Here is a 26,434-nt window from a genome sequence, read left to right on the forward strand (position 1 = left end):
TAACGTGTCCAGGTAACCCATAACCTTGTGGATGCTGGAGTGATCCAGTGTGCAGACTTGGGACGCTGGGATTCTATGGTCCTGGGACACTTTCTTCAGGAGCAGTTTGAGGCAGAGACCCTGGCCTTTACTTTAGAAAATCACCGAGCCAAGGGGAGCAGCTGGGAGGTTGCAGAGGGAGATCACAAACCCGCACATGAGTGTGTGGGGAAGAGAACACCACCAGGCCGAGCACGGCAGAGACTCGCACGGGCAAGACTGTTCCTTCGTGGGGCGGGAGAAAGGCATAGCTTGATTTCAAGGGCACCGCACCACACTTCTCACTATAGCCCTGCCAAGACTCAAATTCCCATCTTGACACTCTGTGGGACTCAAGCAAAAATCCCCAGGTAGTTACATGGAAACTTTTGCAGAACATCACATTGAGTCGTTATCACTTTAGGATGGGCAGAGCTACAAGGGATCAAGCAGATGGTAAACAAGGAAAACACTGGACTATGGGATGGGGGTGTCCCACAGTGGGGGATCCTGGGAATCTATGTGACAACTATCAAAATGTAAAGCATTTTTCTGTCCAAGTGTATACTAAAGCACTAATGAAACTTTGTGCTCAATGCTAGGTAGACAAAGACAGACCTCTACCCTTGAGTAACTCATATAGGAGTCTGAACAGATAAAGTTACTGTTCAGGGCAGTCAGTGCTATGACAGGGACTTGTGTGAAGGACTGTGGGAGCATGGGAAAGTATCCCCACATCTTACAGGTTTGGATATCAGGGCATGTTACAAGAATTGTGAGCCATGAGCCTCTCTCCTTTCCTTCTACCATCCCTACTCCTTAGCACTCTAGAAGGGTAAAGAAATTATCAAAGAAAGTCCTAAGAGTCCATATGGTCTCTTTTCCAAAGGATACATTTCTGGACAGCAAGATTCACCTAGAGCTTTGCGGATCTCCAAAGTCCTTTACTGTAAGATAAGTCCTCTCTGACACCAGGAAGCTCGCATTTCCTTGTCTGAGTTCCTTCACACTCAGAAGCCTGCTTGCAACCTGCCAGGCAGTCTTGTCTTCCTCCTGTACGCCCACCCCTCCCGCCCACAGTCCTCTAGACATTCAAAGGACCTTTGCTTATGAGGCTCCAAACCTCTTCCTGGGTCACACCTACCCCCCCACCTCCCACCTCCGGCCCAACCAGGGGGCTCCTACTCATTTCTGGCTTCCAGCCTCAAGGCCAACCCTGTCCACAGCAGCATAGAAAGGTGGTCAACCCAGTGGGCGCCAGGCCCTCCGCAGTACAGGAAGGAAGCCTGCACCCACCTCTGGGTGTCTGGTGGTGACTCACCCAGAGGAGTCCACTCCCCCACACCGGACACAGGAAAGACAAAAGTCCTTCCATTACAAGGACTCAGTTCAAAACCTCAAACCATAGGAGCCATCTCTGTCTGCAGCCAGCAGCCTCTTTCTGAACTCTCCTTCCTGCCTGTCCTACAGCCACAGTAAATGTCTTTCAATTTCTTGAATGCACCAAGACTTTATGCATGGAATTTTTTCCAGTGACAACTTCTTCACTTGGTTACCTCCTTGTTGTTACTCCCTACGGCCTCCCTCTGACCACTTATGGGCTCCCCAAGCACGTGGACTTACCTTTTTCAAGACACTTCTCCCTTAACATGGTGATTTCTGATTTATCTGATCACATCCACAAAAGTTTTTAAGTTCATTGAGGGTCAGGATTCCTGTCTTGTTCAAGGTTGTATCACCAATACTTTGTACTTAAGTCATAGAAGGCACTTGGTCAATATGTGTTCAGTTGAAAAGAAATGAAAACCATAATATACACACAATAATTATTATTCTTAGGAGAAGGTCAAGTGGCGGGTTGCAGGTGGAGGGTTGGTACAAGAAGTTTTTCTCTTAAATTTCTTTATCAACCATTGCCTGGCCTAAACCAGGGGTTCTCAATGTGTGGTACCAGACCAGCAGCATTAGCATTATCTGGAAACTTCTTAGAAACACACATTCTCGGTTTCATCCCAGACCTACTGACTCAGAAACTCAGGGCACTGTATTCAGGAGGCTGTGTTTTAACAAACCCTTCAAGTGATTCTGATGAACACTCAAGTTTGAGAAACACCACCCTCCTCCTAGGGCCAAGCTTGGGCCATAACATCCAACCATAGAAATATTACAATTTAGAAAAATTTTATATTTATATCAAGATTTTTAGCTAGCCAAACATGTCTTCATCCTCACTCCCCATCTTATTTCAGTAGTTATAAGTCAGCAGCAGGCGTTAACAAGAAGTTTTGTTAAGCTCCGTTCAATAGATAAAAATGCTAACATTGAAAAAAAAAAGCCACTTTCTCAAATGCTAAGATTAAAACAGGCAGAGTCAAGGCAAGAATCTGGCCCAAGGCTCTTTCCACAGTAACATAAAGTCATTCAGAAGCCAGTAAAATAAATAAAGCACCAGAGAATTCACAGTTTAGGGTCCAGAAATGTGAATACATCTTTCCCTGCACTCTGATTGCTTGCTTACATGGTAAATAACCTTTTGGGAGGGTTCCTGACAGTTCGAGCTTCTGAGGAACCTGAGTCAGTCCTTCAAGATAATTTAGGATAATAGCCCACAAAGCTTACATTGAAGAAACAGAGTAGACTTTTTTTTATTATGAAAAAATACACAATACCCAATTCACGTCACCAGAAAATGGCATTTGTTTTTTTAAAATCTGCTACCTTGGCCGGGCGCGGTGGTCACAGCTGTAATCCTAGCACTCTGGGAGGTCGAGGCGGGTGGATCGCTCAAGGTCAGGAGTTCGAGACCAGCGTGAGCAAGAGCGAGACCCTGTCTCTACTAAAAAAATAGAAAGAAATTATCTGGCCAACTAAAATATATATAGAAAAAATTAGCTGGGCATGGTGGCGCATGCCTGTAGTCCCAGCTACTCAGGAGGCTGAGGCAGTAGGATCGCTGAAGCCCAGGAGTTTGAGGTTGCTGTGAGCTGGGCTGACGCCACAGCACTCACTCTAGCCCGGGCAACAAAGCGAGACTCTGTCTCAAAAAAAAAAAAAAAAAAAAAATCTGCTACCTTTCCAGGGGTGAAGAGACTCCACCTGTAAGAAACCTCGCTTCCAGATATAGAGGTCCTAGCACAAACATCCAGGCCTTGGTAGACACCACAGCGAAAGTTCTGGAAAAGGACAAAGCGGGTCTGTGCAAGGCCTGGTTGGGTTTGAGTGGCTGTCTGGCGCCCCCTTGTGTTCAGTGTCTGGACCCAAAAGAGCTGGGTGGGCAACAATGACGTAGTGAGGGGCAGGTGGCTACAGAGATTCTCCACAAAGCCAGTGTGGCCAGTGAGGCGCCAGCAGCACAGGCCCTGGAGGGGGCCGCGGCCACTCTGCCCACCACCTGGGCTCTGCTGACAGCCCCTGCGGACACGCTTCCAGCCCTGGTGCAAGCGCTCGCTGGACGAGCTGCCTGGGAGCTGTGCCCAAGCTCGCCCTGTTGCCTCCACCAGGACGACCGGTCATTGCGTCCCTCCTGCGGGGTGTTTGGCCAGCGGGCCTTTCCTCCTGACTTACCGCCCAGGGCAGAGGCTTATAGCCCTCTTGGTTTTTAAGGGAAATTGACTGTTCTGCTGAAGACAGCTTGGGCCCCTAAGGAGACATTGCAAGGCAGTTCTGAATGTGCTAAGTCAGTGGGTGGTAACGGGCACTGTGTGCCCAGCAAAGGCACTTTCCACCCTCAGCCATAAATAGTCCTTAACTGGTTCACTGGAGGGCCTGGTGGTGGCCTTTCCTTCTCTCCTGCCCGCTCCCTCTGGCTCCCACCCCGAGGCCTCTAGCCTGTCAGCCGGATCACCAAATCCTGCCCCTGGCGTGAAGAGGTGTCTTTCATGCCTAGATCACAGCCCCTTCAGCACAAGACTGCAAGGCCAATCCCAAGCTTCCAGGGTCAACGCCAGCCACAGAGCAAGGCCCTCCCAAGGAAGCAGCACTGGGCTGAGCTGTCATTCAGGGTGGATCCCGGCTTCTCCTCATGTAAGCTCAATCAGACAAGTCGCAGAGATCAAGTCACTCTCTGAGCCCCAGTACTCTCAATGGACAAACGGAGATCTCAGCCCTGAAATCGGCCCAATATGGATCTGGGGACTTTATAGGGTTGAGTGTGTTGGTAAATCTAATAGACAATTACCCTCTTGCCTCAAAGCCTTTGCGTGTGCTGTTCCCACTGCCTGGCACAGTTTTCTCCCTTCTCTCCCTCACTTGGCCAGCACCTCTTTATCTTCAGTCTCAGCTTAGACTTCTCCAGAAACCCATCTGTGGTTCCCTGAGACAGGGCCGGGTCTCCTCCACTGGTTCCCATCACCCTCTGCATGTCCCTAGTCCTAGAAGTGGTCACAAGGTATGCTAACTGGCCGCTTGCTGGTCTGGACCCTCACTCTAATAAACCTCGCAAGGCAAGAGCAGGGATCTTGTCTGTCTTACTCACCTTGGCATCCACAGAGCCTGTACAGTGCCCGGCACAGAGAGACACTCGATCATATGGGTTTGGCTGGCTGGCTGGGTCCAGAGGGCAGTGGCTGAGTCAGGAAAGCAGCTAGAGAAACATGTGCACATATCCATGGTGTGTCCATGCTCTGCACAACTGCCTGCGGCCCATGGGTCAGTCCAGGGGTACGTGTGCCTGTGAGGTCCCTGACAGCCATTTGTGGTGCTCTGGCCTGTTAGAGAGAGAGGAAACCTTGGGGATCATTCAGGCAATGAACCCACAGACAGGGCTTGGGCACACTTTGCCCCAACTCAACCAGAAAAGTTCTGCTTTTATTCTTTCGTGTTTGTGTTTCTTGATGTGATTGTGTTTAAAAATCTGGTTTAAGAGGAGAAAGAGAAATTTGAAAACCACTGATTTTGTCCTGTGCCCTCATTTTACAGAAGAAGAAAGGAGACCCAGGGAGGACAGGGGACTTACAACTTTTCAGAGGGAGGGGAGAAGATGGTGGATTATTTGGAGTGAAGGGCAGAGGGTTTGAAGGATACTGAGCAGGCCCAAAGAGCCCCCAGACCACAATGTGCCCCCCTGAAGCCATCACATGGTGGAGGGGTGTGGTGACATCACGTACCACCTGTGCCGGCCTTCCTGGGGCTGGGAAGCGGGAGGGATGCAGAGGGAGCTCCTAAGGGCCTGACCGTGCAGTCCACAGTCACACACACACACTGCCCTGCGCTCTCGGCTAATCCCCACCCAACCGCCTGCCTGGCCCCTGACACCTGTCCCTGGGAATATTATCTCCTCAGGCCATGGAGGGCTGAACCAGCTGGGAGGGGCCTTTGTGAATGGCAGACCCCTGCCCGAAGTGGTCCGCCAACGCATTGTAGACCTGGCCCACCAGGGCGTGAGGCCTTGCGACATCTCTCGCCAGCTCCGAGTCAGTCATGGCTGTGTCAGCAAGATCCTTGGCAGGTAAGCACGAAATTCACCACACACCACCTTGACTGCAGGGCCTGCCTTCTCCGCTGACCCCAGGGCAACATGACCACTCTCCTCTCCCCTGCCCTCAGGGACTGGGGATTTGTTTCCAAAGTCCAGATTTGGTCGCGAGACCTGAACAGGTGTGTGGTGGTACTTCTGGGCCTCTGCCCGTCCACTGCTCTTCTGTTATTTTCCTGCCTTTTCCCCTTCTTTGTTAATTTCTCCTTCTTTTAGTTTCTCCCTCTGCTTTCTCCTTTGTGCCCCGTCTCCTTTGCTGGAGGTTTCTCTGCTCCAGAGGCAGAAGAATCTTCCCCAAAGGTCCTCCCCCAGCTGAGTCAACCAAGGGAAATGGGGCCCATAGGCAGGGGACACACAGTCAGACGTGGCTCCCAAGGTGTCTCTAACCCCTGCCAGAGGGACGTCTGAGTTTGTGCTTCTCAAACCATAATTCTCAGGGCACCTTCAACAGAAGCACCAGGGCTGTGTGCTGAAATGCAGATTCCTGGGCCCTGTCCAGCCTACTGAATCAGCCTCTCCAGGAGCCAGGCCTGGATGCTGTGATTCTTACGAGATGACCCGGAGACACTCACAAACACTAAGGAGTGACAGCCATTGATCTGCAAGACCCCAGATCAGCACTTCACAGCCCTGGCCGTACGTTAGAGTCCTCTGGAGAGGCTTGATTTAAGAAAAAAAATTAACATTTATGCCCCAGCCCAGATCAATTAAATCAGGTGAATCAATTAAATTAGGGGAATAGGCTCAAGTTTGGGGATATTGCTAAGCCCACCCCCCATCCCCACAAGTGATTCTAATTCTCCATAGCCAGGGTGGAGAACCACCGACCCAAAGGTTCAGGGGAGGCCGGGAGGTACAAAGGCCTGCTTCTGAGCTGACGTGGCCACATATTCTAGTCTGGACAGACTCTTCCATCAGAAACGCCCCTGCGCCAGAGCTTTGAGTCAGCTCCATTTACACGTACCTGTCCCCCTCCTCTGAATCATACGTGGATTTAAGAGGACCCTGCCTGGACCATTCATTGAACCATGAAAAGCCCTGGCTCCCTGACTGAAGTTGTTAGGGAAAAGTGTGGCCCTCTCCTGGGGTTGGAAGAGGGGATTTCTGAGCTAGCTGTGGTGTCCCAGAGAGGAGACAAGCTCTGGACAGTAGTGACAAATGAAGAGAGTTTTAAAGAGCCAGATTGTTTTTCACGGCAGAGAGACCAGGGAGTTTCTACAGCAAGGAGGGGCGGATAGCCACTGATCTGCCAAAGCTGCCAGCCGGGGGCTGGAGGGCGGGGAGGAGTGGAGACCCTGGAAGAGAAGGCTCAGCTTAACAGGCAGGGCCCAGTGGGGATCCAAGCCAGGCTGGGATTCCAGAGTCCCTAAGGAGCAGCTTCCACTGGAACCATGTAACCTGATAGAAAACCAGTGACCAGGGGTGAGGGATATGGCTCAGGCTGGGACAGAGTGAGGAGCAAAGGTGAACCAGCAAGACAGGGAAGAGGGCCCAGTGACTACAGCTGGCTTCCCAGGTGGCCAAGGAGAAGAGTCAGCCAGTTGTGCTTTAGCCAAGAGAAGCTGGACAGAGCAAACTGCTGTCCTTAACCATCGTTCATACAGCACAGATGCCAAGATTTCCTTCCTTAGAAGGGAGGTCTTGTGCCCCAGGTGGTGGCTCCTGCAGGTGCTTGGACACAGCAGACTGGTCAGAGGGAAGGGTAGGAGAGAAGCCAGGGTGCAGCCTTTACAGAGGGTTCCAGGTTGGCAGTGGTGTGTGCCTACCCAAGCAAGGGAAATGGACAGTTCTGGAAACATCAGGTGTTTGAGGCCAGCCTTAGGGGCATGTTTCATCCCCATGTCCCTCCCCAGAAGCCTGAGGGGGGAGAGAGGCCCTGGCTAAGTTCCCCCAAAGAGCCCACCTGCTTATTGGGTAATTCTTTGGGGTTCTCTATTGGAGTAGGTACTACGAGACTGGTAGCATCCGGCCTGGAGTGATAGGGGGCTCCAAGCCCAAGGTGGCCACCCCCAAGGTGGTGGAGAAGATTGGGGACTACAAGCGACAGAACCCAACCATGTTTGCCTGGGAGATCCGAGACCGGCTCCTGGCTGAGGGTGTCTGTGACAATGACACTGTGCCCAGCGTCAGCTCCATCAACAGGTGAGCCTCTGGAGTCAGCTGGGGCCCCTGGGCTTTGGTCAGGAAAGAGACTAGAGAAGGGCCTGGGTGGAGCCAGGGCTGGGAAGGGGCGTCATACTGAAGAATCAGGCAGGGCGCACCCCAACACTGGGCAGCACCACCCCTCCCTGCCCCTCACTCGCCCCATGCTCTGGGGCATCCCCCTCCCGGCCCCTGCCATGGAAGCTGATAGAAAACCAGCCTTCAGGGCAGGAAACTGTGCTACCTACAGTTTCCTTCCTCAAACACACATCCTCTTTCATTGAATAAAAGAATCTTCTTGAATTTATCCTCTTATGAGCCACAAGACCCCTAACCTGGCCCACATTCAAGCGTTCCCTCATTTGTTTAGTCCTTCAATTATTCACTCACCACCTCAATCACTTATTTATCACTCATTTCATTAATTCATTCACACATGCTTCACTCATTCACTGTGTGCTAGGCCCTGGAATACACAATTCCTGTCTTTGCACAACTTGCTGTCAAATGAGAACATAAGCACTAATCAAATACCCACACAAAACATTGTATAAATGCAGCTCTACATCCTGCTAAGGGGAGGAACATGAGGCTATGTGGCTCAGGAAGGTGATGAGAGGCTTCGTCTGAGTAAGAAACAACAAATAAGAGTTAACTAGGTGGCTGGGCGCAGTGGCTCACGCCTGTAATCCTAGCACTCTGGGAGGCCGAGGTGGGCGGATCGTTGGAGCTCAGGAGTTCGAGACCCGCCTGAGCAAAGGCGAGACCCCGTCTCTACTAAAAATAGAAAGAAATTATATGGACAGCTAAAAATATATATAGAAAAAAAATTGGCCGGGCATGGTGGCACATGCTTGTAGTCCCAGCTACTCGGGAGGCTGAGGCAGAAGGATCGCTTGAGCCCAGGAGTCTGAGGTTGCTATGAGCTAGGCTGATGCCATGGCACTCACTCTAGCCCAGGCAACAGAGTGAGAGACTCTGTGTCAAAAAAAAAGAGTTAACTAGGTGAAAGAGGAGCAAAAAGAACTCCAAGACAGCACATGCAAAGGCCCTCTGGCCAATAGGGTCTTACACAGGAAGCTGAAAGAAAGCAGTAGATAGAAAGGGAGCATGAGATAGGCTGAGGTTGGCAGTGTCAGCAGGCTGCCCTGTAGGAGCTGGGGGCCAAGACATACTCGTCTTTGGCCTTTGAGCAATGGGAAGCCCTTGGCAGATCCTAAGCAGGCAGCTGACTGGCCTTTCAGAAAATCCACTCTGGCTACATGAGGAGGAACCAATTATGAAGGGTCAGGAGTGGATGGGGTGGGCCGGGGAGTGACCCTGGAGGGGAAAGAGCTGGTAGTGGCATGCACTAAGGTGTTGACAGTGACATGCAGAGAGGGGTCAGCGCTGGTGAGGTTTACAAGGTCAAACACAGAACTCGATGACAGGTTTGATAGGAAGGGAAGGGAGGGTGGCAGATGTTCCCCCATCTAGATTTCTGCCCTGAGTGACCGATGGTGCCAGTCACAAAATGGGGACACTGGGAAGGACCAGGTGTGAGGGTGAGGTCATGGGTTTGACAGTGGAAAGTCAAGTTTGCGGTGTTTTGAGATACAAGAGTGGGATGTCCAAAAGGTTACTGGGTCTGGGCAGCCGTGAGTCCTGTCTGCTCCTCTTCGCTCTCACGGCCTTTCTTCTCTTCCCCACAGAATCATCCGGACCAAAGTGCAGCAACCATTCAACCTCCCCATGGACAGCTGTGTGGCCACCAAGTCCCTGAGCCCAGGACACACGCTGAGTGAGTGCTGAGGGCCCTGGGCGCACACACACCCCCTTCTGGGTACCCACATACACACAGAGGCACACAGAGGTGCCCGTGTATAGGACTCACACACCCACATGCAGACCAAGCTGTCCCACGGCAACAAAGCCTGACCTGGTTCCCAGGGGACATTCCTTGAGCTACTGAGAGGTGGGAACACCTCAGAGGGCGTTGACTCCAAGAACCCCCCACCAGCGGGCTCCCCGGGAATGGCCTCCAGCCTCTCCAGGGCCCAGCACAGGTGTGGCTTGCTGCCTCCTCCACGGTGGCAGCAGGTGGAGAGAGGGGTGTCGCTCCCACATCCTTACCCTCTGCCTCTCGCCCCCGCAGTCCCCAGCTCAGCTGTAACACCCCCGGAGTCTCCCCAGTCAGACTCCCTGGGCTCCACCTACTCCATCAACGGGCTCCTGGGGATCGCCCAGCCTGGCAGCGACAGCAAGAGGAAAATGGATGACAGTGAGTGTTGGGCACAGGAGGGCAGCGTGGGGGTACGGAAGGGCAGTTGCTCAGGCTTTGATGGGGACAGACTCCCTTACGGCCCAGGACTTCACAGGGACTCTGAACGCCTACCTGCAGTCACCTGCCCTGTCTCTCAGGCAGCCAAGGCCCCGGGCCCAGGTGTCTGGCCCTTTCCCTCCCTCCACAGCGACAGTCTGTCCTCTGCTTTGGCCTGGGGGGTGGGTAGATGGGTCCCCTGAAAGCTTTCTCCCTGCCTGGGGGCGCCAGGTGACCAGGACAGCTGCCGGCTGAGCATCGACTCACAGAGCAGCAGCAGCGGGCCCCGAAAGCACCTTCGCACGGATGCCTTCAGCCAGCATCACCTCGAGCCGCTCGAGTGCCCGTTCGAGCGGCAGCACTACCCGGAGGCCTACGCCTCCCCCAGCCACACCAAAGGCGAGCAGGTGAGAAGCCGGGCCCTGGGAGGTGAGCAGGGGTGGGCTGGTAGGGGTCAGAGCAAGGTGTGTTCTCCTAATGAGCCTGCAGTCTGGCCACCAGAGCAGCCAGAAGTCACTTCCATGGGCTCAGGGCACGTGCCGTCTGCAGCTCCAAGCCCAGCACATGCTTTATTTCACCAGACACCTTGGCATCGTCCTCTCCTCCCAACCCTCTTGGGTTCCTGAAAACCTTTGAGCCTGGCTCTTCAGGGAGGGCAACACCGCCTGGTGGTGCCATCCCCTCGCCATCAGCGTCTTCCCCAGACCGTAGGGTCAGGCCTCGCAACTCTAATGTGGTGTCACGAAGCCTCTGAGTGATGACCTCAGCCACCACTTCCTCATCCCCCTCCGCACTGTGTGCCCCAAGGCCCTGCATTACTCATGCCCCCGAACTCCCCGCCCTGGCTCACACCTCTCTGCCCTCACACGCCGTGTGCCCTCCTCCCAGTGCACCTTTCCTCCCACTTCTCTGCCTGGAAAAATACCACTTGCCAGTGTGACTCAGCTCCGGCATCCCCCTCCCTGAGAATCCTTCCCGCCCCTCCGACACGAGCCGCCTCCCCAGCCTCCCTCTGTGCTTCTGCACGTCCCCCAGGCCACTCCTGGTAGCTTCTCACAGTGTACCCTGACGACTTAGCAGACAGGTGTAAAGACACGCAGGTTTCTTAAGGACAGGGCTGCCTCATGAGACACAAAACATCGTTTTTTATCCTCAGCACCTAACATGGTGCCCCTCTCATGAAAGATACTTAATAAAGGGACACCGAATGAATGGACAAACGGATGAGTTGCCAAATCCAGAACAATCAATCACAAGCCACCTGTCCCGTGCTCAGGACAGGTGAAATGAATTACAGTGGGCTGCTTCTGAGAAAAGCCGGCAGAGGTGTGAGAGGTCCCACCTGAGGCCAGCAAAGGCTACACTCTGAGGGAACCACCGAGCTCTCAGTCCACAGCGGTGATGTCCCCCTCCTCTCACCCACCAAGCCCCCAGCTGAGGATTGTCTTCAGGGTGGCGTCTGCCTGCCCCTCTTTGCTCTCGCTGTCATCTGATCTAGGAGTGAAGCGAGCCCACCCGCCTGTACGATCTGAGTGGGACCGTGGTGACAATGCCAATAATCAGCTGAACCATTGCCAATGCCCGTCTGGGCTGCTGGCCCCCTGCCAGTACCCGCAGCTGGGCAGGCAATCTGCGTCAGCGATTTTATCAGCTTTGGCTGTGGCAACCACGAGGGTGCAGGGAAAGCCAGCCGTCAGCAGACCTGGGTGCTTCTCTGAGAGTCAGCACACGGCTCCGGGAGGGAAAGGGGGCCGCAGTGGTGGGCCTGCAGGAAGCCTGCTGTGTGAGGGTGAGCCTGCAAAACCCATGTGCAAGCACCAGCCACCCTGCAACAGTAAAGAAACCCTACCATTGAGCTCCTGGGAACCTGCTGGGTCCAAGAGCCATTTCCTGGCTCCACCCCTAAGCCCTCCAAAGCACCCTGCTTGGCTGCAGAGAGCCCCTGTGCCATGCGGGCAAACACTCATGGAGAATCCTGGAATGAGAGAGTCTTAGGGCTAGCGGGGACCTCGGTGACCATGTAGTCCAGTGTCTCCAAGTGTGTGGAGACATCCCAGGCCCAGGGAGTTCAGGGAGGGCTTGGGGAAGCAGATGGATGGCTGTGGAGCTCAGGCCTGCTGGCCCTGGTTTCATTCACACTGGCCTACTATCACCTGTTTCAGATAGGGGGCTTCTATGTATGTTCTATTTGACCAGAAAAACAGCATTGAACTGCTCCAATTGCTCATCCTACAGATGGGGAAACCGAGGCCCAGCACAGTGCCCATAAATTATTCATTCCCTTGCTCATTCATTCTCCTAGCATGGTGGGGAGGGCAGGGAGAACCAGCCTGTGCCTTTCCTAGCTTTGGTGATGGACTGTGCTGCCAAAGGAACACTGTGTTCTCTCCGCTGGGCACGGGAAGGCCCTCTGGCCTGGGGAGCCAAGAGAGAAGCACAAGGGGCATAGACAGAGCCATCTCTTTGTAAAGTCAACATGGGGAAAGCGGTCAACAGAAACGTCATGTGACCTCATTCCTGGCTGCTATTTCACTATGGGTCATAGTCAGGAGTCTGTACAGCTCTTGTTCCTCTATTTTACAATGTGCACCAAGAGGCCTATCAACAGAATGTAAATATTATGATGACAGTGACCAAGAATTTGGCAGCTTCTGACTCTTCACATAATTCTGAAATAATAATACCTATGATAACTACTTATTGAGCATCTATAGTCAGAAAGCAGTCTGTGGTAAGCACTTTATATAAGTATATAAAATCTCATCAGCCTTGCAAGGTAGATTCTATGATCCCTGTTATACAGGTGAGAAAATCAAGGCTCAGCAAGGTCAAGTACACTAAAGCTACTTAGCAAGTCATCACAGAACCAGGGCTCAAACTCGCTTAAGTTCTGGAAGCATTGTGCCGCTCCGTCCCCAATTCAAGCTCAGTCCCAGTAAAAAAAATCCAGTCATCACTGGAATGTTTAAGCCATTCAATACAAAATTGTCAAAATGTTTCACGACTTTTTTTCATCATTTTTGTCACAAAATTGCCTAGATTTTGGAAGAACTATAGGATTCTGAGTAGATATTTTGCTAGCCAATCAACACATCCATAAGGCATTTTAAACTTTTGCTATACTCTCTAGAAATTAGGTATTTTGTTCAATTTCATTAAGCTGAGCTCTAAGCAACTCCACCCTGCCTCTAAGTGGGCCCCCTCGGAAGGCATGGAACCAGAGCACCATTTAGTCAGTAATTGCCGCTATGCGCTAATGGTGCCCTGGTGGCCTCCAGAATTGACTGCAGCTTCCAAAAGTGCCCGGCATGCAACCGGAAAGTGCTGTGGCTCTTTGGAGAACCCGGCTCCATGGAAATCAGTGCAAACAACTGCCTTTAGTGGAGCTGTTATGCAACCACAGAGCTTTCCCTGGTTTCAGTTTTGCACAGTCTTTCGCATAGTGCGTGTATGCCGTGTGACCATATGTGGGGAACAAGTGTGTGCCTCTGTGTGCTATCTTGTCCTCTGGTGGGAGGGAGCCATTGTGAGGGGGTAGAGTACACTTGGCTTTAGTTAAACAAATTCTTTTGGAAGGAGCACCTGAGGCTATAGCTGTGCTTGTGCCAGGGGAGGCCAAGAGGTGTCTAAAATGAGGTCTTATTGAAGAAAACTCCCAGGCACTTGATAAAGAGCATTTCCAACAAAATAACTCCAAGAATCATTTTCAAGCTGGACCTGCACGCTTCTATTTGTTTAGATATGGAGCAAGAGCAGAAGAAATCCACCTGTTCTGGTGGGTAGAGCACCTGGGGCCGCACCCAAAGTCCTGGGTTTAGTCCCAGTTCCATTATACAGCCCTGGGCCATTTACCCGTCTGGGTTTCAGGCTCCACATATAAAATAAACATACTATTACTTGCTCACGTCACAGGGCTGCTGAGGGACTCTATCTGGATAGCAGAGGCTCTTTGCTAACGTAAGAAGTGGTAATTGTATCTTCCAGTTTAGGGCAGTGATTGGGAGCAGGGGCGCTGGGGCCAGACTCCTTGAGTCTGAGTCCTGAATCCTGTCTCTTCCCGATATGGAAGAGTGACAGGTATCTTAACCTCTCTGTGCCTGTGTTCCCTATCTGGAGAGGAATACCTGAGTTAATAGAGTGAAGCATCTGGAGTGAAGCATCTGACGTGAAGTCACCCAATGGGGCTGCTCCAGCCCTTGGCACCGTCCTGTGCTATGTGGGCTCAGACTGTGGGGAGGCAGGAAGAAGACCAGCCGTCCAGCCAGGGTGTGGTCCTCTGGGGCAGATTCTCCATCCCGTGCCTGGGCTCCCATGCCACCAGCTGGCCTTAAATGCCAGGGACGAAGAAGGAGAACAGGGACCCACTGATGAGACACAGCCACCAGTTGAGAATGTACAGTAGGAAGGGGATGATGAGGAAGCTTTTCCTGGGGAGATTAAGGCCACAGGTGCTAAGACAGGCTGCAGGGGTCGGAGGAGGGCTTGCTTGCCCAGGGGCCTCTCTGTGCGCTGACTTCGCTTTGCTCCCCAGGGCCTCTACCCGCTGCCCCTGCTCAACAGCGCCCTGGACGACGGGAAGGCCACCCTGACCCCTTCCAATACGCCCTTGGGGCGCAACCTCTCGACTCACCAGACCTATCCCGTGGTGGCAGGTATGATGCCCGAGTCTCCCGGGCCAGCTGGCCCCAACTGTGAGGGCGGGGTGGAGGGCCGGGAAGGCAGAGCTCGGCTGGCCAGAGGAAGGTGTCTGGGGCCCTGGCCTGGAGAGGAGAGGTGGGCTGCGCTGGCTGGGCCTCCAGCTGGGTCAAGGGGGTCCTGCCTCCAATCCTTGGCCGCTCCTGGGTCTCCTCACTCCCTCCTTCGGGAGAGGCGGGGCACACACTCGCGCAGTCCCCCATCTACACTGCAAGAAGGCAGAGCAGGGAGGCAGAGCTTCTCTCCCTGGCCAGACCTGAGGACCACCCTCGCTCCCCACCCAACCCTGCGAGCAGCCAGGTCTGCCTGCCCCGCGCCGCCTGCCCCCTCCTGCATCTCATGGCTTGGTGTTGCATGTGCCCTCCCCGTCATCTCACACCCCTCTCTCCTTGTTGTCTCCCTCCCTCCGGCAGATCCTCATTCACCCTTCGCCATAAAGCAGGAAACCCCCGAGGTGTCCAGTTCTAGCTCCACCCCTTCCTCTTTATCTAGCTCCGCCTTTTTGGATCTGCAGCAAGTCGGCTCCGGGGTCCCAGCCGGTGCCTCGGTCCCGCCCTTCAATGCCTTTCCCCATGCTGCCTCCGTGTACGGGCAGTTCACGGGCCAGGCCCTCCTCTCAGGTACGACAGGGAGGTCCCGGGCCGTGCAGGCGTTTCGGGGGCGGGCGGGGGATCCTTAGGGCCAGCGCCTCTCCCCTCTTTCCTCTCCCCTTTCTCCTCTCTAGCCCCAGTTTTGTCCACCACTATTCTATTCCCTAATTCCTCTGGCAACTTTTGGAGGTGCCAAGGCCTGGCTCTCCACAGCCCTCGGAAGGGGCAGGCACTCTGGGGTGCCAGGAAGTGGGGTACATCACCCCAAAACCCCATGAAAGAGCAGGGATCCTAAGGCCAGGACCCAGGAGCAGAAAAGTGGAAAGGCTTGGTCTTGGTTAATAGTAATAACAATAATAATAATAAAAAAGAAGGAAAAATGACAGAAAACTTTGGAAGGAAAAAGGCATTGGCTTTAGAGCCAATTTCTGGATCAAATTTCTAAAAAGGACAAGGATCAGTCCCAGTTGTGTCTCCATCACGTAGCTATCTTCGTGCCCAGCTGAACAGCATCACCCATGGAGGACACAAACATCTTTTCAACACGATACACTCAGAGGGATTCAGCAACTGGAGAGCTGGGGGGAGTGGGGGACCTTCCAGCAGGAAGCTCATCTGCCTCGAAACGTTTAAAGCTGGATGCACCTTATGGAGCATCCCGAGCAAAGCTCTCTGCAGGCGCAGGGAGGAGAAGGGCCTGGCCATGGTCTCTGGCTGGGAGCGTGGTGTCCAGCAGGGTGAGGGCTGGGCCTGCACCCCCTGCGTCAGACCTCAGGTAGACCTGGGGCCCCTTGGCAGAAGGATGTCAGCACATCTAGCCGGGGCCTGAGGAATGGCTAGAAAACTTGGGTGTTTGGCTTGGGCAGGAGAAAGCCTGAGATGCAGTAAGGTGGGGGCAGAGGCCCATAACCGTCTTCTCTCATCTCAAGGGCCTCCACGGGAATGAGACTAGTTAGATGTGGGCCCAGGAGGGGGCAGGACCAGTGGAGGAAGCCAGCTAGCTCTCAGGTCAGCACTGGAAGACTCTCCTTAAATTAGTGCTGTCTCTAAGGAGACAGCATTTAGTGACAGAGTGAATGCCCCCCCCACTGCCCTGACCCCACCCCCACCCCACCTCGAGATGCTAGAACAGAGAGCAGTGGGGGGCGGGGGCAAGGACACAGAGACAGCCCAGAGTCAGACAGTGCATCTCCACCAGTGGTTTTCAAACTTGTTGGGCCTTGAAATGCTCCGGTGAAGTAAAAGCCTTACAGAAGCCATGTGTCCTGACTAGACCACTGAAGATCTGCTCTGTTTGAAGTAGGGGCCCTGCCCCCAGAAAGCCCTTGAACTTGAAAACCACTGCACCAGATGCCCAGAGGGACCACAGGGGCATCTGATTCAAGTCCATGTACTCTCGCTTGTGCCTCACTCTGCATTTCTGTCTGTCTGGCAGCCTGCATCTAATGTGGGAGGGCCTCTTGGAAGAGACGGGTGCCCAGTGTATGCGCAGAGAGACGGTGTTTAAGGATCTGAAGTAGGGAAGAAAATGTTGACTCGGAGTCTGAAATTTGAAAAGAGGGTGAAGTCAGCAGAGATGGGTCATTTATTTTGACCAAAGTGATTAAAGGAGAAAAATCTGTGAGCTGAGTGAAGTTATGTCAGCAAAAGAAAATGGCAAAGAGAGGGAGGAGAAGGGGGAGCAGAAAAGCCTCCTGTCCCTTCTGGGGTCGACTGCCTGATCACGGGGCATGCCTGCGTGTCTCACGTGAATGGCAGGCCAGGGCCGGGGCTGCAGTGGAGCAAGGAAGGGGTGAGGGTGTGGAGGAAGCTCGTGTTGATGGGGAGCAGGTCTCAGCTACTACACAAGAGGTGGAAAGGCTTGGTGGCACCAGCTGAGAGGAGAGGGAAGGGCTACAGCAGCTGGAAGCAGCTAGATGTATCAGAGTGGACAGTGGTATAAAGTGTCGTTGGAACAGCCCAGGGCAATCTCCCTGCCCCCAAAGTCCCCCCGACCCCACCAGTCATCTTACTAGAGCTATAAGCATCCCCTGTCAACATGCAGTTGATCAGGGGTGACACTTGCAACTACTGTCAGCTCTTAATTTAGCAGACATGCCCGCTCTCCAGGCCAGCTACAGGACTGGGAGGTCACACAACCCATGGGACAAAGCAGCTGGCAGCAGACACCAGCTGGTCATTCAGGCAGCAGGCAGCCAAGTATGCAGCACTGGCACATCCTTCAGGCAGGTGGCCCCCAAGCCAAGCCCAGCTGATGCTGAAATGCAGGTGTGAGCACCATGGAGGCTGCTCGCTGGCCCCAGGGCCCAGCCCGAGAGTTGACAATTCAGCACAAAGGCAGGGGCTCTGAGAAGAGTGAGAAGTGCCAGGCTTGGAGGGACAGGGGTCCAGGCAGGTGGCCAAGAGCAGGGAGCCAATCAGGACTGCAGCTCCCAGAGTTGAGCCCAGCCCTGCAGTTCAGGCACAAGGCAGGTCCAGCTGAGCTCAGGGTGTCAGCCCATCCACCTGAGGCCTCTGGTCAAGACTGGGCCTAAATACCCAACATGTGCCTGAGCCATGGCGAGAGTGCTGGGAATATGAAGGTTAGGAAGGGAGTGATTTCGAGAGTCTGGGAGGCTGCACACCTACCCAAGGGAGGAAGAGGTGAATTTGAAAGAAAGGAAAGAAGCAGAGACCAAATTATTTCTAGGTAATCCTGCAGGCAGGGGAGAGAAGGGAGGAGCCAGTGAGTTTCATTCCATAATCAGCTCAGCTTAACCTACATGATCCTTCTGAGCCCCTCTGAGTGATCCCTAAGGACCCTCCCTGCTGTCTCTGCAACCCCTTTACCTGCTTTGTAGATTTTCTCTTAGAGTCCCTTCTTCCCTCAGCCCAGTGGCTCTGATAGTATGATTTCCAGGGTTACTGTCCTTCCAAGTCTCCCCAAACAGCCAAGAAAGAGGAAATCTTGGGGAATAGCAAGATTGCCCCTGACAGTCCTGCCAGTTCCCTGGGGACACCCAAGTCTGGCCAAGAGAGCACCATCGAGGTCCTGAACCATCCTGGGCCTGGCTGCTCCAGGGCTGACTCCAGCTCAGCTGACCAGAAAGCTCTGAGTTAGGTTTTATCATCAGAGTCCATTCCCCTCCTCCATCCTTTTGTACAAAATTATATTTAGTCCTGCCAAGGAGACTTCTCGGTTGCCATAAATTCTCCTTGCTATCAGAGCAAGATAAGGAGTTGAAAAGGGGTTATGTGGAGAGCAGACATCAAAGAGGGAACATAGAATAGTCTGGAATCACCTCTACCCTCAATGGCTTTTGGATCCTGGTCTCCACCAATATTTAGAATACTTAGCAATATTTCTGGGGTGTTAGATCTTTCTTAGGGAACCCTGGTCCATAGCCAGTCACCATGGGCCCATGCCTTATGCCAACTTCTTAAAGACAGGGCTGCGTTGGAAGGATACTCAAGTGTAGAGGGGATGGAATTCACAACAAGGGTAAATTTATATGAAGAGCTTTAAAAACAGAGAAGTAGATAAGAGGGCATGGATAGGCCACGATGGAGCTTCTCCACCTCATGGCTGCGGTAGTTTTGTTGCTAAGAAGGTTGCAAGGTTCTTGGGTTTTTGGAAGAAACCATGTATTTAAAAATTTGGAGTAAAGAATTTTGTGGAGCTGTTAGGAGGGTTCATGGCATCACAGTCTGGGTGGGGGCTGTCCTGAAGATGGTCTTACCAGTCTTTCCAGGAAGGCCAGGTTTCATGGAAGGAAGCCTGCAGGAGTCTGCTCTGCTGTTTGATCCAGAAACCTCTTCCCTATTGAGGGGAGATGCAGATTAAAATCTCAGAATACAGGGGAGTGAGGCCAATGAATTCCACTGACAAGAGCAATGTGGGGGCTAGTTCTCATGGAGTGGGGCTCCATGGGGATGACTGTGGACTCAATCAAGCTGTGACCCTAATCTACAAGCTCCACTCTAAGCTGGTCCCTCCTGTGCTGGACGGGGAGCTGTGGTGCAGAGAATTGCGTGGCTTGTGTTTCATGCAGAGCGTGGCCTGGATCTAGAGCGCTCTCTCAGGGAGGAGGAAGTAGGGGGGGAAGCCGAAAGGAGAAGTTGTTGGGCCCTGAATCAGCCACCACCCCCTTCAAGTGTCGCTCCCCTCCTCACCACCCTCTGTGGCCTCCTGCTCTCACAGACTTCATGTCACTCCGCCCCTGTCTTGGTCCCCAGGTGCTTCATCCGAGGGCCACAGGGGCCAAGTCTGAGGGTTAACTGTACTGCAGTCTCCTCTACAGAAAGCTCAGGTCTTCCCTTGGTATCGCTTCTGCATATTTCTCCCTCCGCTTCTCAGTGCACTAAAATTCCCCGTTTCCCTCCTGTGTCTCCACCCCTTCCTTTGTTCCCCTGCTGACCCTGTGTCAGGGGAACTGAGCCTACCTCTAAATTCCAGAGGTTCCTCCCCATGTGAAGGAGCGCGGAGCACAGCTGGACACTGTGGTAAAAGGGAAACAGAGGAGAAGGTGGTGCTCAGGTTTAGCAGCACTTCACACGGGTTTATGTAGTCCACGCAGATGGCTCATTCACAGAGGATTTATTCTGTCAGAGTTCCACTGACAAACAACCATTTCTAGAATGTGCCCAATGCACTAATCAATGTCCTCGTGTAGCAGAAAACCCTGGCTCTGAATCATGCTGATAACCTCACAGTAATAGTAATAAGGTGTATAGGGCTACTTTTATTTTTATCACATTTTGCATGTTAAGAAACAGGCTTGGAGTGCGTAAGTGGCTGTTGTAAGGGCACTCAGACATAGAGGCGGCATAAGGACTCCAGTTCCTCTGGTTCCTGGCCCTTCCCTCCAGAGGAAGGACAGAAGTTGAGTTTGCCTGGTCTTGTTCGTTGACCCCCTAGGCTTGGCTCGAATTGTCCATCCCAGCCTGTGCCCCATCCTAATTAGTGTTTGGCCTTGCTCACTTAGCATTCTTTTTCTTTCTTTCTTTTTTTTTTTTTTTTGCTTTTATTTTTCTGACTTTGTTTTTTTTTAATTTTTTAAAATTTTTAATTATTATGGGTACATAATAGTTATATATCTTTATAGGGTACATGTGATGCTCTGATACAATCATACAATGTGAATTAATCAAATAGGGTAATTGGGGTATCCATCATCTCAGGCATTTATCATTTCTTTGTGTTAGGAACATTCCAATTCCTCTCTTTCTACTATGTTAGTTAAAGTATACCCTAACTTATTGGTGATTACAATCACTTTGTTGTGCTATCAAATATTGTTCATTCTATCTAACTATGTTTTTGCACCCATTAACCATCCCCACTTTATCCCTCCCTCCCCACTACCCTTCCCAGCCTCTGTTAACCATCATTCTACTCTCTGTCTCCATGAGTTCAATTGTTGTTAACATTTAGCTCCTGGCTAGGCGTGGTGGCTCACGCTTATAACACTAGCACTCTGGAAGGCCGAGGCAGGAGGATTGCTTGAGCTCAGGAGTTCAACAGCAGCCTGAGCAAGAGTAAGACTGCATCTCTACTAAAAATAGAAAAAAATTAGCAGGGCATCATGGCACACACCTGTAGTCCCAGCTACTCAGGAGGCTGAGGCAAGAGAATCTCTTGAGCCCCGGAGTTCAAGTTGCAATAAGCTATGATGATGCCACTGCACTCTACCCAGGATGACAGAGCGAGACTCTGTCTCACAAAAAAAAAAAAAAAAAAATATATATATATATATATTGAGCTCCCTCATATTAAGAACACATGAGATTTGTCTTTCTGTGCTTGGCTTATTTCACTTAACATGATATGCTCCATTTCCATCCATGTTGTTGCAAATGGCAGGATTTCATTCTTTTTTGTGGCTGTATCGTATTCCATTATGTACATGTACCACAATTTCTTTATCCACTCATCCACTGATGGAAACTTAGGTTGATTCCATATGTTGGCTATTGTGAATAGTGCAGCAATAAGCATGGGAGTGCAGATACCTTTTCAATATACTGAATTCCCAGGCTAAAGTGCAGTGGTGTCATCATAGCTCATTGCAACCTCAAACTCCTGGCCTCAAGCAATTCTCCTGCCTCAGCCTCCTAAGTAGCTGGAACTACAGGTGTGTGCTACCACACCCAGCTAATTTTTCTATTTTTTGTAGAGACTGGGTCTCGCTCTTGCTCAGGCTAGTCTTGAATTCCTGACCTCAAGCAATCCTCACACCTCTGCCTTCCAGAGTGCTAGGATTACAGGTGTGAGCCATCTCACCCTGTACCCAGGTGGTAGTTCTATTTTTAGTTTTTGAGGAACTTCCATACTATTTTCCACAGAGTTGCACTAATTTACATTCCCACCAACAATGCAGTTCGCCTTTCTCCACATCCTCGCCAGCCTTTGTTATTGCCTGTTTTTTGATAAAAACCATTTTAACTGGGGTGAAATGATATCTCATTGTCATTTTGATTCACATTTCTCTGATGACTAATGATGTTGAGCATTTTTTCATTTACCTGTTCGCCATTTGTATGTCTTCTTTTGAGAGATGTCTATTCAGATCCTTTGTCCATTTTTAATTGGATTATTTGATTTTTTCCTATTGAGTTGTTGGAGCTCCTTATATATTCTAGTTATTTATTCCTTGTCAGATGAGTAGTTTGCAAATATTTTCTCCCATTCTGTGGGTTGTGTCTTCACTTTGTGGATTGTTTTCTTTGCTGTGCAGAAGGTTTTTACTTGATGTGATCCCATTTGTCCAATTTTGCTTTGGTTGCCTGTACTTTGTGGGTATTACTCAAGAAGTCCTTGCCCAGACCAATGTCCTGAAGCATTTCCCCAGTGTTTTCTTTTAGTAGTTTCATAGTTTCAGGTCTTAGATTTAAGTCTTCAATCTATTTTGATTTGATTTTTGTATATGGTGAGAGATAAAGGCCTAGTTTCATTCTTCTACATATGGGTATCCAGTTCTCCCAGCACCATTTATTAAAGAGATTATAAAAAGCCCCACTGTATGTTCTTGGCACCTTTGTTGAAGATAAGCGCACTACAGATGTGTGGATTTATTTCTGGGTTCTCTATTGCATTCCGTTGGTCTGTGTGTCTGTTTTTATGCCAGTACCATGCTGTTTGGGTTACTACAGCTCTGTAGTATAATTTGAAGTCAGGTAATGTCATTCCTCCAGTTTTGTTCTTTTTGCTCTGCCTGACTTTCGTTATTGTGGGTCTTTTGTAGTTCCATATAAATTTTAGGATTATTTTTTCTATTTCTGTGAAGAATGTCATTGGTATTTTGATGGGAATCACATTGAATCTGTAGATTGCTTTGGGTAGAATGGTCATTTTAATAATACTGATTCTTCCAATCCATGAGCATGGAATATGTTTCCATTTTTTGTGTGTCCTCTTCAATTTCTTTCATCGATGTGTTACAGTTTTCATTATAGAGATCTTTTGCTTCTTTTGTTAAGTTTATTCCTAGGTATTTTATTTCATTTGTAGCTATTGTAAACAGGATTACTTTCTTGGTTTCTTTTTCAGATTGTTTACTGTTGGCGTGTAGGAATGCTACTGATTTTTTTTTTTTTTCAGCTCATCATGGGGGTACATAAGTTCAGGTCATATACATTGTCCATGTCCCGCCCATCCCCCCGAGTCAGAGTCCCAAGCGCGTCCATTCTCATTCTCCAGACAGTGCGCCTGGCACTCATCATGTAGTCATACCTCCATCCCCTCCCCCCCGCTACTGATTTTTGTATGTTGATTTTGTATCCTGCAAATTTACTCTATTTGTTTATCAGTTCTAATAGTTTTTTGGTGGAGTCTTTAGGTTTATCTAGATATAAGATCATATCTGAAAACAAGGATAATTTGACTTCTTCCTTTCCAATTTGGATGCCCTTTATTTCTTTCTCTTGTTTGATTGCTCTAGCTAATGCTCTAGCTAAGCATTCTTGCTTTCTGCTGTATCCCCAACAGCTTATAAAAGTGCCTAGTGCATAGTACTTACTCAATAAGTATTTGTTGAATGAATTAATTATCTTTAGGGAATCTCCAGAGAGAGAGGTAAGGAGGAGGTAGTCACTGTGGCATTGACAACTTACAGGGTTTCATGGGATGTACCTTCCTTTCCATCAGTACTAGGCACCCCTTGAAGGAGCTGAGGTACAAAGGACCTGGGGGGACTGATGGGAGGAAAGTTGGGCAAGGAGATGGACTTGGTAAGTTGGTTGACAGGGGCTCACAGGTGGCCCACATAAGTCCTTGGGGAAAAAAGAAACCCCCAACATGGAAGAGGCACAAGATAATTGGGTAAAACGGTCATAATCTAACACAGTGGTTCTCAACCAGGGACAATTTTGCCCCCGCCTCTTTCCCTCTGAGGACATATGATAATGTTTGGAGACATTTTGGGTTGTCACACTGGATGGATAGAGGTTAGGGATGCTGCTAAACATCCTGTATTGCGCAGCACAGCCTCCTACAATGAAGAATTACACAGCCCAAATGTCAATATTGCTGAGACTGAGAAACTCTGTAAACATCACTAAAATCAAGGATGACCAAATAATTTATCATTCAAACTGGAGCATTTTGAGAGTGAAATGGGTATTATTAAAATAAATATGCCAGGACCATGGTCATCACCTGACCAGACCTGGGAAAATGAGGATGCATTGTCACCTTGCTAAGAATCTTGGAGTGAGGGAGGGTCTGGTCAGAGCCTGCAGAACACAGGGGCTATGGGAGGGGGCACAGGTGAGAGATTATGTTTTTTGGCACATGGGTAGATGGGGAGAAGCCCACCAGGGCAGGTGGGGTCTCCAAAATGGGAAGGTTTGACTCCCTGATGTAGAGGAGAGGCAGAGCCAGGGAAATGGGGTTTTTGCAGAACTGCTTTGGTATCACCAAGACTTTGACTCGCAAAGTTTGACTCGCAAATTATAGATAAACCAAGAAAGATCAGCGTCTGTTTTGCTAAAAATAGTTCTTTTCAGAAATGGAATTGACAGAGGTATGACTCATGGTCACATATGAAAGGTAAATGTAATATCTCTCTGTCACAACTCCTTCCTAGGTCAGGGAGAACTGATAGGTTTCACGTCCTTGTCCCTTGCAACTTTGACAGATTGCATCCACCTGCAAGGCCAGCTGAGGAGCAGGAGTCCCCTCTACTCAGTGAGAGTGTGGCAGTTGATTAGCGATGTCTGTCACAGCCACGAAAATGATAGTGATAGGCCGGTGGGCCATACACCTGCCACCCGTTCACAGGGCCTTGTTCCTGGTTCCCCTCAGAGCTGGGGCTGAAAGGGGTGAGCTCTGAGTCAGGCGGCCTGGAGTGTGTTTGTTGAGGCCAGCTGTGCCTGCTGCCATGCTGGGTGCTGTGGGGCATAACAAAGACCGGAAGACATAGCCCCCAGCCTCCAATACCATGACATTTTTGTGGATGAATAACATTCGTATAAATAAAACCACTGGGGAACAGGGAACAGTACAGGACTCAATAGCAAGTGCTCCCTGCATGGTGGAGCATCTTCCCTGCAGAAAAACAGAAGACACAAGCACTGGGCTCAGAGGAGGGTGGTGGGAGGAAGTTTGGAGAATGGCTTTGAAGAGAGTAGCAGTGGCATGGGAGGAGAGTGAGATGATAAGGACAGGAGCCCCCGATAGTCCAACTGATGACTGTTTGCTGTGTTTTTCCAGGGCGAGAGATGGTGGGGCCCACGCTGCCCGGATACCCACCCCACATCCCCACCAGCGGACAGGGCAGCTATGCCTCCTCTGCCATCGCAGGCATGGTGGCAGGTAAGGGGAGGGCATTGCAGAAGGAAGTGTTGGAGGAGGGAGGGACAAGAGCAGGCAGGAGGCATGCTGTGTCCCATTCATAGAATTTCCAAAGGGCATGGTATGGACCGAAGCGGGTATTTTCTTGTAAACACCTGGAGAAAGTGCCCCAGTGCAGTCCTGGCTCTGTCATTAACTCGTCCCAGCTTGGTCTCTCTCTTCCCAGACAGACCTGTGTCCAAATCCATGCTCCCCAACTTCTTCCAGGACTCAGTGAGCATGAGCATAAGGGAGTGTCCCTGAGGGCCAGCAAAACGCTGTGAGCCGAACACGAGCCCCGTGTTCTTAAGCAGCCCTGGTCTCCCAGTGATTTAACTCTGGTGAATCTCAGTTACCCCTGCTGCAGATCCTGAATCTGAATGGTTTTGATGATGAGGACGAGGAGGGTGAAATGACTGAAACATACCCTCCTTTGCACATCACACTCGTCCAACTCTGCCTGGGTAGGACCCAGGCTCTAGGTACTCTAAGGGTGCTACAGAGTATGAGATGAGCTGCGAGTGTTTCTCTGTCCTCGTTTGGACTGCCCTGGAATACTGCCTGCCAGGGATTTGGGTTCCTTTGTCTGCCAGTCATCATCCGCTGGTGACCCAGGGTGTCAAGGTCTGGACAAATGAGGACAACAGGAATTTCTTTGTTCAAGTCTCACTCTTTTAGAGCCATATAGGAAAGACCTAGGGTGGATGAGGTAGAATTGAACCATTTCCACTGCCCAGAGAGACCTGGGGACCTGGAGCTTCTGGAAGGGGCTCTGAACTCGGGGCATTTGTGAACCCCATGCCAGCCCTGGCCCAGTCTCCCTGGCTCTGACCCCAGAGACAGCTCATTCACCCCGACCTGCTTCCCTCCCTCCCTAGTAGGGGTTAATCTTTGCCAGCCGCCCACTCTGGGCACCCTGTGCAGAGGCAGGTGGGCTGGGCTCTCCTGGGCAGAGGGAGGAGAGGGAGAAAGAGAGGGAGGAAAAAAGCTCCGTGCTCCCTGGGAACCTGCTGAGCTGGCACTTGTTGCTGCCTGGTTACCGTGGCGATGTGCTTAATGCAGCGTTGAAAATACAGAATACTGACTCCTCTCTCCCTCCTGGCCCCGGACTCCCTCCCTCTCTCCCTTCCTCTTCTGGACCGTGAAATGAGATTGGTCAAGATAAAAAAGGAAAAGATTCGGTTATTTTTTTAAGAGTGTGGATAATGGGGCCTCTCAATCAAAATCCCAGGCTCCGGTCGGCTCCCCCATTCCCCTTCCAACCCCTCCACCTTCCCCTGCCGCCTGCTTAGAGGAGGAGGAAGAAACATAAAGCACCAGGCTTTTCTCTTAATTATGAATCATTCCCTGAGGGCAAGCCCAGGGCAAGGGGTTCCTGGGGCCCAGAATCTAACCTGTGAGGTAGC

The 26,434-nt window shown here is 51.1% G+C and overlaps 1 protein-coding gene across 4 annotated transcripts in view; it reads left to right on the forward strand.

Annotated features, from left to right (window-relative positions):
• The window catches only part of PAX8 (paired box 8), a 59,144-nt gene that overhangs the window by 24,787 nt on the left and 7,923 nt on the right, over window positions 1–26,434 (forward strand). Inside the window, exons 3-10 of one of the 4 annotated variants that reach the window (XM_045550060.1) lie at window positions 5,299–5,464; window positions 7,433–7,633; window positions 9,325–9,413; window positions 9,768–9,893; window positions 10,164–10,339; window positions 14,464–14,584; window positions 15,041–15,247; window positions 24,909–25,010. In XM_045550060.1, coding sequence (XP_045406016.1) covers window positions 5,299–5,464; window positions 7,433–7,633; window positions 9,325–9,413; window positions 9,768–9,893; window positions 10,164–10,339; window positions 14,464–14,584; window positions 15,041–15,247; window positions 24,909–25,010 — 1,188 coding nt within the window. The remainder of the gene's footprint in view (window positions 1–5,298; window positions 5,465–7,432; window positions 7,634–9,324; window positions 9,414–9,767; window positions 9,894–10,163; window positions 10,340–14,463; window positions 14,585–15,040; window positions 15,248–24,908; window positions 25,011–26,434) is intronic. The other 3 variants (XM_045550061.1, XM_045550062.1, XM_045550063.1) reach the window with 3 other exon arrangements.

The sequence above is a fragment of the Lemur catta genome, chromosome 4 (assembly GCF_020740605.2).
Source record: "Lemur catta isolate mLemCat1 chromosome 4, mLemCat1.pri, whole genome shotgun sequence".
NCBI lineage: Eukaryota > Metazoa > Chordata > Mammalia > Primates > Lemuridae > Lemur > Lemur catta.